This window comes from Amblyomma mixtum, chromosome 1 (assembly GCF_055824585.1).
Source record: "Amblyomma mixtum isolate Tamu chromosome 1, ASM5582458v1, whole genome shotgun sequence".
NCBI classification, from domain to species: Eukaryota; Metazoa; Arthropoda; class Arachnida; order Ixodida; family Ixodidae; genus Amblyomma; species Amblyomma mixtum.
The window spans coordinates 234053741-234065793 of NC_143012.1; the positions used below are offsets into that span (position 1 = coordinate 234053741).

A 12053-nucleotide genomic window follows, 5' to 3' on the forward strand; every position below is an offset into this window, starting at 1 on the left:
ATCTTCGCTAAATACAGTCAAAAACGCAGAGTTCTTTTGTATTTTTCCTTTAGGAGGCCCACAGCGTTCGACTTCCGTTGCAATAGCGACTGCAACTGCACATCGTCCGTCCTGAACCCTATTTGTGGTGCTGACGGCGTGGTTTACCTATCTCCGTGCCTGGCGGGCTGCCGAAGAGAGCTCCAAGTCAAGGACCTCAAGGTGAAAGCACAAAAACTTCGCTGTTTTCCTCGAACTGAGGCACATCATTTCTTTTAAATCAGATTAGAGATATCAGTGTTAAGGATACAAAGTGTTTTCCAAAGTCTTTCTGCGTATACCATGCAGGCATACAGGCATGTACGCGTACCAAATGCAAAAAGTCATAGACGTACTTTATCTTGATTTTCAGCCTAGCATGACTCAACCCCATTGACTTTCACAACTTGTAGCAAGCGGAATCGTCATGACGAATGATGAGTCCTTATTCTCATGCCAGTAGACATGTCGTCTGCATAGAAATGAAACCAAGAGACTGCTAACAGCGTGGTGCACCTCGTGCAGTACGTAAGGAGGCACGTTTTTGAACAATTGAGCCATTCTTGTTTCCCTAGTTGTGGCGTGTTACCAAGCCCTCTACTAGCAGAAATGGAAACCGCTTGTGCAGCTGCGCGACAACAAGATTTTAGATTACTTAAGCCGTAAGCTAACTTAAGAGTGAAAAATAAATGTGACTGAACTGTGGCGTGTCTCCTTATCTAAACTGTGAGCCCTAGCAATGGCTTCGCCTTAGCTGGTCCAGTTTAGCTCGGGAATAGCAAAAAAGGTGAGCTGGCAAGGTATTTGCGGAGATATAGCCACTTCGCAGAGGCAACTCGGGAATAGCAAAAAAGGTGAGCTGGCAAGGTATTTGCGGAGATATAGCCACTTCGCAGAGGCAACAGGCAAATGAAGAACACTAAAGAGACTTTTTTACTAGGCGAAGTTGCTCCCATAAACCAAGAAAAAAATTTGTGTCAGACTTTTCATTTTTCTTTACACCGAGGTACTGATTGAGGAGCCCCGAGCATGTTTCTGCTGCCGATTACCTTCAGTGACCCGCGCTCGAGCTGCCACCAAAAGAGGGAGCACTCCTGCAAAAATTATTTCTCAGTCGGGTGTTACGATGCTGTAATTCTGCTGTCTGTATTAGTACGACATCGCAGACGAGTACTATGATAGCTCCTCTACTGTCAGCCAGGGCGGTCTGGTATTCGGCTCGATGACCAGCAAGCCCGTCTCCTACGATGTGTGGGAAGCGTGCTCCCAAAAAATGTCCTTGGACACACTAATTATGGCAGGCACTTACAAATGTCGACATTATATGCAATCTAAAGATTCAAGGATGGTAACATAAGTTACTTTGTCAAAGAGGTCTACTGGCTAAGTCCCCGCATTAACACACTGCGCTGACATAGACGTTCTCTAATATTCAGTTTACATTGCTGACCAAGCAGGAGAGTAGGTCACAAAACAAGCTCTGGAGCCTAAACTGCAAGCAAACGAGCTTAAAGCTGAGTGAGTTGTGTGCAGGGTTTGTGAAAATTTCCTAGGTCATAATATTGTTACGTGACGGCAAGCCGAACAACTAAACGTGATGACAGATGGCGATGATATGGTTTCAAAGCTGCGGGCCTAGCGCTAGCGCTCAGTTCCGTGCCACTACCCATTTTGTCGTCCTCTAGCCCGTGACACTACCCGGGGCCACCGAGCGATCGTCCCGATCGCGCGAACTAGAAGAACGGCAGTTCCGATAAAATACACGACTTGACAATGGGCGTGAGGGGAGGTATGAACACAGAACAGAAAATGCAGGACTTGCCGTCACGATGAAAAAGATGGGCAGATGATCGTATGAGCACTGATCCTGGAAGCTACAAAACACATGAGACAAAACAGGACGACGACACGTACTGGAAGCTTCCGGACCACAGGTCACCTTGAGCCGACGGCCGAGGTCCATGGGCGCACCAAACTACATGGTCAGGAGGCTGTGTGCGCACGTGTCTCGGATCAGTCTGATCAGTCTGGTTGCCTATGGCCTGGTCGGTAGTACCAGTTCGTCGTGTCTTGTGGTCGGGGCGGAGAATGAGACTAGGGGGAACGGTGGAGTCGGTTCTGGTCAGGCGGGCTGGGGCACAGCCGGGTGGTGCTGACCAGGAACACAAGGCCAACGACCATGGCAGACGCAGCACGCCGAAGCTCCAAGATTAACATGGCGATGAATACCCCGCACCTCCACCAAATGTTACGTGAGGGCAAGCCGGAGAACTAGACGTGATGGTAGATGGCGATGGAAGGATCCAATGGCGGCAGGACTAGCGCGAGCAGTCCGCGCGGCGCCGCTGCCCAGTATGTCTTCTACTCAGTGACAATATTGTTTTTGTTGTGAAGTGGGGCATATTCACAACACTTCCCAAGCTCAAGACATCTGAAGAGTGACAAGTAGTTTTTCCTCGCCTCTGAGGACCCTGGTAGTTTCTAGGCGCTGCAGGAGCCCGACCGTATACTGCTCAAAAGAAGACCCTTTGGCCTGAAAAGTTAGACTAACCCAGTACCTAATACCTATTCAATAAATGTGTTAGAGAATGTTGGCTCTGTTAAAAACAGTGGAGCGAAGCTGTTTTTATCTGAAGCTAAGGAGATCAAGAACACACTTGAAAAACTTTCGTGGCACCGCACCAAATATCATAGGAAGGAGACCGATAAAAGCGAGGTTTTCTGCCTCTTCTCTCTATGGTCAGACGGAAGCATACTGAACCAAAATTAAGTTTGTGCAATGAGTGGCTTATACATTATAAAAAGCAAGCACACCGAAAATATCTTTAAATCTAGTGCTCACAAAACCCAAGAAACATTTTAAGGCACTATCTCTGTCGACCGCCGCGGTGGCTTAGCGGTTATGACGCTCTCCTGCTGACCCGAAAGACGCGGTAGCGATCCCGGCCGCGGTGGTCACATTTCGAAGGATGCGAAATGCTAAAGGGCCGCGTACTGTGCGATGTGAGTGCACTTCAAAGAAACCCAGGTGGTTGAAATTCCCGAAGCCCTCCACTACGGCATCCCGCATACACTGAGTGACTTTGGACGTTAAACCCCATAAAACCATCAAACCAAACTGTCTCTGTTTGTTGCTGAAAAAGTGTTCTAGAACATGCCGCGAAAATAGGAAGTATATAGCGCAGCCTGTCCCCTTCAGAGACGGTGCCAACGACACTGCTGCAGCAGACTTCCCTTGGCGGTGCGCCATTTTGGCGCAGCTAGCCTGGGCATAGGTAGTGTGTTTCTAGCGCATAATTCGGCGTGGCGACCCAACGGCCTGCAGGCTGCACCATAACCGTTGCTCATGCCTACTAAAGACGTCAGCAGCTTTGCCACTCTCGCTATCGCAGATGTACAGCGACTGCTCGTGCGTGAATGGCACGCTGAGCGAGGTGGCGGGCGTGAGCAGCGAGCAGGTCCTACTGGAGGCCGTGCAGGCGACAAGGTCACGCTGTAGCGTCGACTGCGCACTGCTCTTCCCGTACTTGGTCGGCGTCTTTCTCTCCCTCAGCTCGGCCTTCCTCAACGCGGCACCCGCCACCGCTGCCTCCATCAGGTGGGCACTTTCTCCGGTGGCAACCGCGAAATTTTCGAAGCACATTTGTGCCCTCTAACGACGTGACCACCACCTACGACGTTTCAAGCGAAGTCTCCCTAATCAAGGAAAAGGGGTAGCCGAAGAAAAATGCGATTAATGAACAGAGACTTCACTAACACGAGCGTAATGATCTTCTAGCTGGAGGAATTCGGGGACTATACCTTAACCTGGCCCTTAGAGAAAGCGGGAAAAAAATCAAGGCAGCGTGTGCATCCGCAAACTTTTACAATGAGGATGAAGGATTATGTGAAGACATGTTTATTTTTATCCCCATTCAGCGAGTTCAGTAACTGCTATCGCGTTTTTAAAGAAAAGCCTCACGTACACCATTTGTTTCCTTTTGTTTCTCATGTTGAGCATTCAAGGACAAAAATTTTGGGAATTGTAAAATTATAAGATACTCTTATGGAAACAATGAAGGTGATGTGTCATTCTTTCATACGCATCAGTCATTCTTTTAAAGTGTTTCCATCGATCGCATCGAACTGTTAAGACTGCCATAGAAAACCAATCCGGAACGCTTTTGGCTCTAGTCCCGCCGCGGTGGCTTAGTGGTTATGGCGCTCGGCTGCTGATCCGAAAGACGCGGGTTCGATCCCGGCCGCGTCGATCGAATTTCTATGGAGGCGAAATTCAAGAGGCCCGTGTACTGTGCGACGTCAGTGCACGTTAAAGAACCCCAGGTGGTCGAAATTTCCCGCAGCCCTTCACTCCGGCATCCCTCATAGTCTAAGTCGCTTTGGGACGTTGAACCCCAGTAAACTAAACTATCTTTTGGCTATAGCAAAAACATTACTAGAAAGAAATAGAAGACTGCCATCTGGTGACCTGCGGATGTATTGAATGTTATAAGGAAACCTTATATTATATGAAAGAGTGGCGTTCATAGAAGGTTTCCCTCTCATAAATGCTTTTGTCTAGAACTGTTGGGTATGACTCGGCTGGATATTACCAGTTCACAGAAACTCTTGTTGGATTGAAATCTGTAGTTAACCAATCGGCCTAAATACTTTTGTTACCGTTATGCTGTGGCACATTACCATGCAAGTCACTTGGGAGTCTTGTGAGCTACCCTCAGTAAGAGGGTCAAATAAGCATGGCCAGGAGTGTCGTGTAGCGCTGCAAACGAAAGCTGAACTATCTTGGGGAGCCCAACCTTAACCTTTACCGCGGTTAACGTTTGCTTCTCGTCGCTCCCCACATTCACTCTAGGTTTTAGTTATCCTCATGGCTGCCTACCAAGCGTGGGCGTATTGCTTACTTTTCCTCTTGACCTGACGTTCAGCTTTATTGCTACAACTTTAAATTTGTTTCAATCTGATTACTGTTATTTAGCTGTGCGAAAGACACTACAACTTTTATCTAAGACAGTAGATTTTGTTCAGGATTTCCAGATTACAACTAACATGCCTTCACAAAAAGACGTCTGTGCATGCTAGAAACAACCAGGAACATAACATGCAGCTTCCACGACCACCTGTGGAAAGTGGGTTTATGTAGGCAAAAGGCGCACCTCTATAGTTAAATGCAATGGCGAAATGGTTTATACATACTTAAAATGGTTGATACATACATACATACATGCATACATACATACATACATACATACATACATACATACATACATACATACATACATACATACATACATACATACATACATACATACATACATACATACATACATACATACATACATACATACATACATACATACATACAAGCATGCATGCATGCATGCATGCATGTATGCATGCATGCATACATACATACATACATACATACATACATACATACATACATACATACATACATACATACATACATACATACATACATACATACATACATACATACATACATACATACATACATACACAAATACTTACATACATACATACATACATACATACATACATACATACATACATACATACATACATACATACATACATACATACATACATACATACATACATACATACATACATACATACATACATACATACATACATACATACATACATACATACTTAGTTGGTGATACATACTTAAGATTAATAGCGCAAAAAACGAGGACGTAAAGAGAGGAAACAACAGGGCCAGCGCTACTTTCCTTAAACTCCTGTAGTGGCCGGTAAACTAGCAGGTAAGTTTTAACTGCGCCGTTTACTTTTATTATGAACCGCAAGTTTGTGTGTGTGTCTTCATGCACTTCCGGTGAGAGCTTTGTCGTAAGGTGCGCATTCGCTCACCGCAGATGCGTCAAGCCAGCGGAGCGCTCCCTTGCGCTTGGAATCAAGACGGTCATCGCCCGCTTGGTGGGTAAGTGCCCTCCGCTGCACGAGCACTTTCACAACGGCAGCTGTCTGAGTGACATTCCCCCGGGAAAAAGCGGCGTCCGTCATTCGTCTCTTTAAAATTGACAGAAACTTCCTTTACTTGTGCGAAGAGGAAGACGTTGCGAGAAGAGAAGGAATACGAGGCGTAACTCCCTCTCCATCAACGTTGCTGCCTCGTCTCGTTTTCCGCCTGGAACAACTTCTGCCTAAAACATTGTGTTTTTTTGTCCTGAATGGGCGGGTTTTCCATTTTCATACGCAGCGTCCTTCGCAAGTTCCTGAACCGCGAAGTTTCACGGTCAGGCACCTGCAGTTTGCATAGTATGTATCCTAAGTACTCCGCACTTCCTGAGCCCGAGACAAATTTTTCTCGAATTCTGAAGTCTGTACTTAATCATTACTATACTAGTCTAGCAGCGCACAGTTTGCCAGACGTTTCCAAAGAAGACGATAACTAGGTACTGCCTGGAATGGGCACCTAGATGAAAGGTGAATATTTCGCACACAAAGCGTTACAACAGTGGCGGAAATGGTAGGAAGGAATTACTACTCCCGCGTGCACCGTACTAGGGTGGGGCGAATAAAATCTAGCTCGGAGGGACTGTGTCAGAAGGTACTATTACCGGCATAATAGATATATCAGCCACATCGCCAAGCCGCACTTGTTCCCGCTTTTTGGAAGCGACTCCCGTTCATATGTGGCGAAGCGAATTGGGAGCTGTCAGCTGAACTGTCAGCTTCGGTTGCATCGCAGATGAGAAGCAATAAAAGAATGCTTGCCGGACAGCGTCCCAGCAGTCGCACCGCGAGAATCGTAGGGAGGGTATGACGGAAAAAGAACTTACGAACAGCTAGTATTAGGGACTCGGTAAAGGAAGGCTTGCCTCGCGACAGCCTTTCGTACATCAACCAATTCCGGAAGATGCCAAAAACGTCACGGGGAAGGAGAAGAGTATGGGAAATTCAGAAAGGTGTTGGCAGTGTTACAGGTGTGCAGTACGCTCTCTTCATCTGCCCTATCTCCGGACAGCTGAGACGAACCGGCAGAGCAATAGTGGACTAAGCATTGGGGCTGCTGCGATTATTCCGAATGTAGGCTTATACCATGCTGAGTCTCTTGGTGGAAGATGGGACGCAAAAGAGTCATAAAATGTAGCGTAAGCCGGGTTCTCTACAACCAAAGCACTTTTCGACCATTGTGCCATGTTTTATAACTTGTCACTGACTAGCACATGCCAATGGCCTAAGCGTTTGCTGGGGAGTAAACTTCGCAGAAAAAATAAACGGGATACATTTCTCGTGGCATGAAAAGTTATACCTTGATCTCACTGCACAATCGCCTACTGCTACTAGAAGAGGATGGAACGTGCAGGTCCTTTGATACGTGCAGAACATCCTGCAAATCTGACCTATGTGATGTAGGCTACCGTAGGCTATTTTAGCCAACTGCTTATATTTCGTTGCGAATCCCCATGGTAGGCGTTGTAGTGGGGGAAACTGTAGTAGAACTGGCATATTGGACACGCGAGTGGAGCATGTTTCAAATGTATGCCTCGTCCGCAACAGGATCCATTCCGGCACCGGTGATCCTCGGAGGCATCGTGGACGAGACGTGTCTGATGTGGCACCGGGCCTGCGGCTCCAGTGGCAACTGCATCGTGTACCAGAACGAGGGCATGGCGCGAGGAATGTTCTACGCACTGGTCGTCATGCTTTCCGCGAGCATGGTCCTCTTCTACTTCTCGCTTATCGTGTACCGCCGCAACGCCCGCAAGCGCGCCGAAAGGAAGAGAAATGCCGCACTAGCTGGCAACGCGGGGCGCTCCGCAAAGGGCGCTTCTCCCAAGAGGTGACTCGACCCCCGTCGTCGGCAGAGCCCTGTTGTCGACGTCACCCACAAAACTTTTCAGCGCACATGCTTACGGCGTTTCTATGCTGTGGGACGCCTGTGTGAGGTGGCACGACCGAAAGGTCGTCGAGCGGGAGCTGCCGCGATCAGATTTAGCGCGTGCACTGATCTGGGGGTGCATTGCGCACCCCGCAATGCACCCCGCAATCTGGGGGTTCATTGCGCGTAAGCGCGACTTCGAGCGAGTAAATATTCAATGCTTCTGCTAAAGCCTCCAACGCCTCACGATTTATTGTTTGTTTTGAGGACACTAATAGAAATTCAAGATGCTGCTATACAGCCTAGTGGTGGCAGCATCTCTCTGGGTGGCGTGTCAGTCTTCTACTGCTGATGCGAAAACGAAGGCGCCGAGGTGAAGCAGTCTGCTCCAGCACCTGAGCCATTGCATAGGCGCGACAGGATTCGCCAATGTCAGCTGTGTGAAATCTCCAAAGTAAATAATAACTATAGCACAATGCAACTATCGGCATAATTAGTGTGTTCCGTAAGTGTCATTTGCTTCAAAGGTTTGAAGTGATAAGGCACCTCATGTAGCTACGGCCTTATCTCTTTGCTGCTCTGGATGAAACAGTTGTATTTCTCTTCTAGGCTTGAGCTGGACAATGCGGCTTCACGAATTCATTACCTATATCTACACGCAAGCCAAGTATTCAAGTTACCGCAGATGGCCAAAGCACGAGCTAATCTTAGTCCACATTATCACACGTAATAACTGCTCGAAATGTTAATTTCTTTCTCGCACTATAGTTGAATCAACTAAAATGTAGTTTGATGCCGTGATTAAGTGTTGTCATGTATTTAAATTTATGCGAACATTGCAACGCACCGCCTGAACAGCCTTTACTCGTGCATGTGAACCAGAATTGCATCCAGTGTATTTATAGCTACTGCTACTGCTTTAACTCCTTTTTCATCACATTTGGTTAAATTTGCATTGTAATGATTGCAGTATTGATAAATTCGTGCGCGATGCTTCTGGTACGCTATTTTATTTTAGTTCAGACAAGAGCGCTTGACGGGCTTGGGCGCGGCAAGCTTCTGCACATAGGGCTGACGAGAGACGCAAGAAACACAGACACTGTCTTGTGCTCCGGAGCACTTGTTTAATTAGGCATCGTCCATAACATGCCGAGATAGTTACTACGTTTCTCCTCAAGCCCCAACAGTGTTTTACATGCCCCTTGTAGTACCTGAATGCTATATGAAAGGTGCCCAGAAGTTGCAAGCACCCTGAAAGAAGTGGAAATAAAAGATGCATGAACGTGTCGCAAGTACTGATAAACTGGTGCCGTTATTACGTGATTATGTTGCCTGTCACCGTGTGATTACGAAAGCTGCAAAACCGCCATGCAGACTGGTGTGGGCGACAAAAAAAGTGTTGTCCAATCAAGGACGTTGGCGAGAAATGCGTTTTTGGTAATTAATCGTACTCTGGGATTATTAATAGGGTTTCTACCCCCACTGCAACAAAATCAACCACCATTGTCATCTTCATTATGGGCAAGCTTATCTCAACCCGAAAAAAATAATAAAAACGTCTTATCACACTCGTGGAAATGCACTTCAGTGGTATATGAGTTTGGTGCCTTTGTATTAGCTTGTGCGCTGTGTTGGTGTTCTTGTGACGAATGTGGCGCGTTGGCAGTGTTTAGGTCATGTGACACACGGAAAAAACTGCAATATAACCTCTGATACGCAGTTTTTATTGTAGTGCTTCAAAAGATGGCATGATAATGAGGTTTCAGGGGTTGTCAAGTTTTTTGGTTCTTTTTTTTTCTGTTTACAGGACCTGAACACACCAAACGCGTCACATAGTTTGGTTGATGAAACCAAAGCAGCATGAGGGAATATACTCAATAATACATTGCTTAGCGGTCATAGGCGAATACCACGTAGTGTGCCTAGTACGTAATGTTAAACGCATCATGAGTGTCTGATCATTTAATTTCAATAGAAACTAAGGGTAAGTCATCAAGCTACGGAAGGCGGAGCCGTTCACTGTCTCATGTCGGTTTTTGTTAATAATTTATTAGGTATCTTAAGAAAAACGGCTTGCGTCTCCAAAAAAATACCTGCATTCAAACAATGTATGTTTCCAGGCTATCTGGAGCAAATTCATTTCGGTGACCCACCTTGAAGTTTAATGCCTTTTCGAGCCCACCCAACTTCGTAAACTTCGTAATGAACAGCATCTTCCTAAAAGATGTACTTTCTTGAAATATTTACTTACCGACAACAGAACGTAACAGAACACACCACTAACCTCTTCACAGTGTGCTTGAATCCCTGCATTTTCGCTTGATCCATCGTTTGAGTTAGCACCGGCGACAAGCATCAAAGCACCGGTTATGATATACCTACGCATCAAGTGCAAAATACGTTCAAGCACATCTCAGAAATGCCTGAAGTAAGCAGGAACGTTAAATTTTAAAAAAACATCTCACAGGGTTCAGGAAACGGAGCCGCGACCATAGGTACATCCTGTTTCATTCTTTTTTTACTGTTTTCAAGAACTGCTTTCATTACCGTTAGTTTCACAGTACGATATGTACTAGCGACGATATATTATATATATTACCAAATGAGTTCAGAATTTCATTCTTTAAATCGGAGGACCTGAGTGACACTCCGTACAACACCTACATTAAAACACCCTTCGCTGATACAGAGAGGAGGGGGCATCTAGTGATATTCACCGCGACGTCACACCTAAAAGAATTTAGGTTAGTAGAGTTATAACAGCATCAACAATTCCTTGAGACGCGCTCTCAAACTCTAAGCTCACTGTGTCCATCAGTAAATATGTTGATTTAGTACTCCGTCCTTACAGCGCTCACAGTTTTTCGACTTTAATACCTATTTTACAATAACACATTGGACATCGAGAGTGGAACGGAACTTGGGGCCAGTTAGTTTCTAGTGAATTAATCTATTCTAATTAAAAGTTTTCTCCCTTTCTCTTGGTGGTAAATGCCGGAAATAATAACTGCGGGAGAAAGACACGACACACACACGCAGCGCTCTCTCTCTCTGATCGACAACGTCATTCGTGCGCTGTTATTTTTCCAGTCAAGAAGTCAGAGTGGTAACAGATTTCTGCTACCGACATCTTACTTCATGCCAATCTTACTTCATACACCTTCTCATTGGACGAGAGAGATTTCGAAACGTCTATTCTGTGAACTGCTGCAAACTAGTTCTGAGTACAGTTCTGCTCGGCTTGTGTCGAGTGCATACAATAATAGAACGATCAATATGGCGCTCATTGGAAAGACGCTGTGTGGAAGCCGTCGAATTGGGAGTTTGTGGGGCAAATTGAGGCGCCGTCCACTAGTACGGGCGGTCCCTACAGAAAAATCACGCTATATTTGGCGGAAAGCGCTTCTTTATAAAACTGAAATTCAGCGGATGCCGCCCTCTAGAAAGCCGGTTGTGGTTGGAACAAGAAACTGGAGAGGCTATGGCGATGGCTGAGTGGCCTAAGGCATCAATATACAGCTGCTCTGATTGAGCCCGTGCTAGTTAGAATGTTGCTTGGGGCTGAAGTTTTTTCCTGCTCGATACTATCTGGACAAAAAAATTCTGAATTCTACTCTTCGGAAATCAGTCTGCGGCTCCTGTTCGTCCACTAGTTCGACTTTATGTTATGCCTCAGGTTTGGCCGAAGGTTGGGTGCGTTTTCCGGTCGATACACACGTGAATTTCCAGAAAGTGAAATATTCCCGAATACGCGCAAAACTCTTCGAAACTTGAGAAGCAGAACTGCACCAACGTTCAAGGCCTACAGACTGTGTGATAACCTGGACTACTACAACGATCGCAAAGAGCGTGCTATCACGTGTCTGGTGCTGGTCATGTGATGACAGGTGCTAACACGTTAGCGGTCTCGTGCCCACGAATTCATGACCACTTCTATCCAGTCATGTAACCACAAGACAGGATGTTGACGGTCTATTCTGTGCCTATGAGTCATTCGAGAAGTGATCTATACATCAGCTTTCGCTGTAAAAACCCAATACTTTATCGCCAAGCTCCGAATCCTCATTGATGAATACGCCCAACCTATCTGCCAAAGCAGCGCACGAGGGCTGGTGCAAGAACGCAAAGTCAGCCGGGACCAAGCCGACGAAACACATCCAGCGTG

At 46.3% G+C, this 12053-nt stretch overlaps 1 protein-coding gene across 1 annotated transcript in view; it reads left to right on the plus strand.

Annotated features, from left to right (window-relative positions):
- LOC149371148 (solute carrier organic anion transporter family member 4A1-like) overlaps nt 1-12053 on the plus strand; it is a 32823-nt gene that overhangs the window by 19006 nt on the left and 1764 nt on the right. Inside the window, exons 11-14 of the mRNA XM_089564651.1 lie at nt 54-201; nt 3411-3616; nt 5919-5983; nt 7567-7849. Coding sequence (XP_089420777.1) covers nt 54-201; nt 3411-3616; nt 5919-5983; nt 7567-7849 — 702 coding nt within the window. The remainder of the gene's footprint in view (nt 1-53; nt 202-3410; nt 3617-5918; nt 5984-7566; nt 7850-12053) is intronic.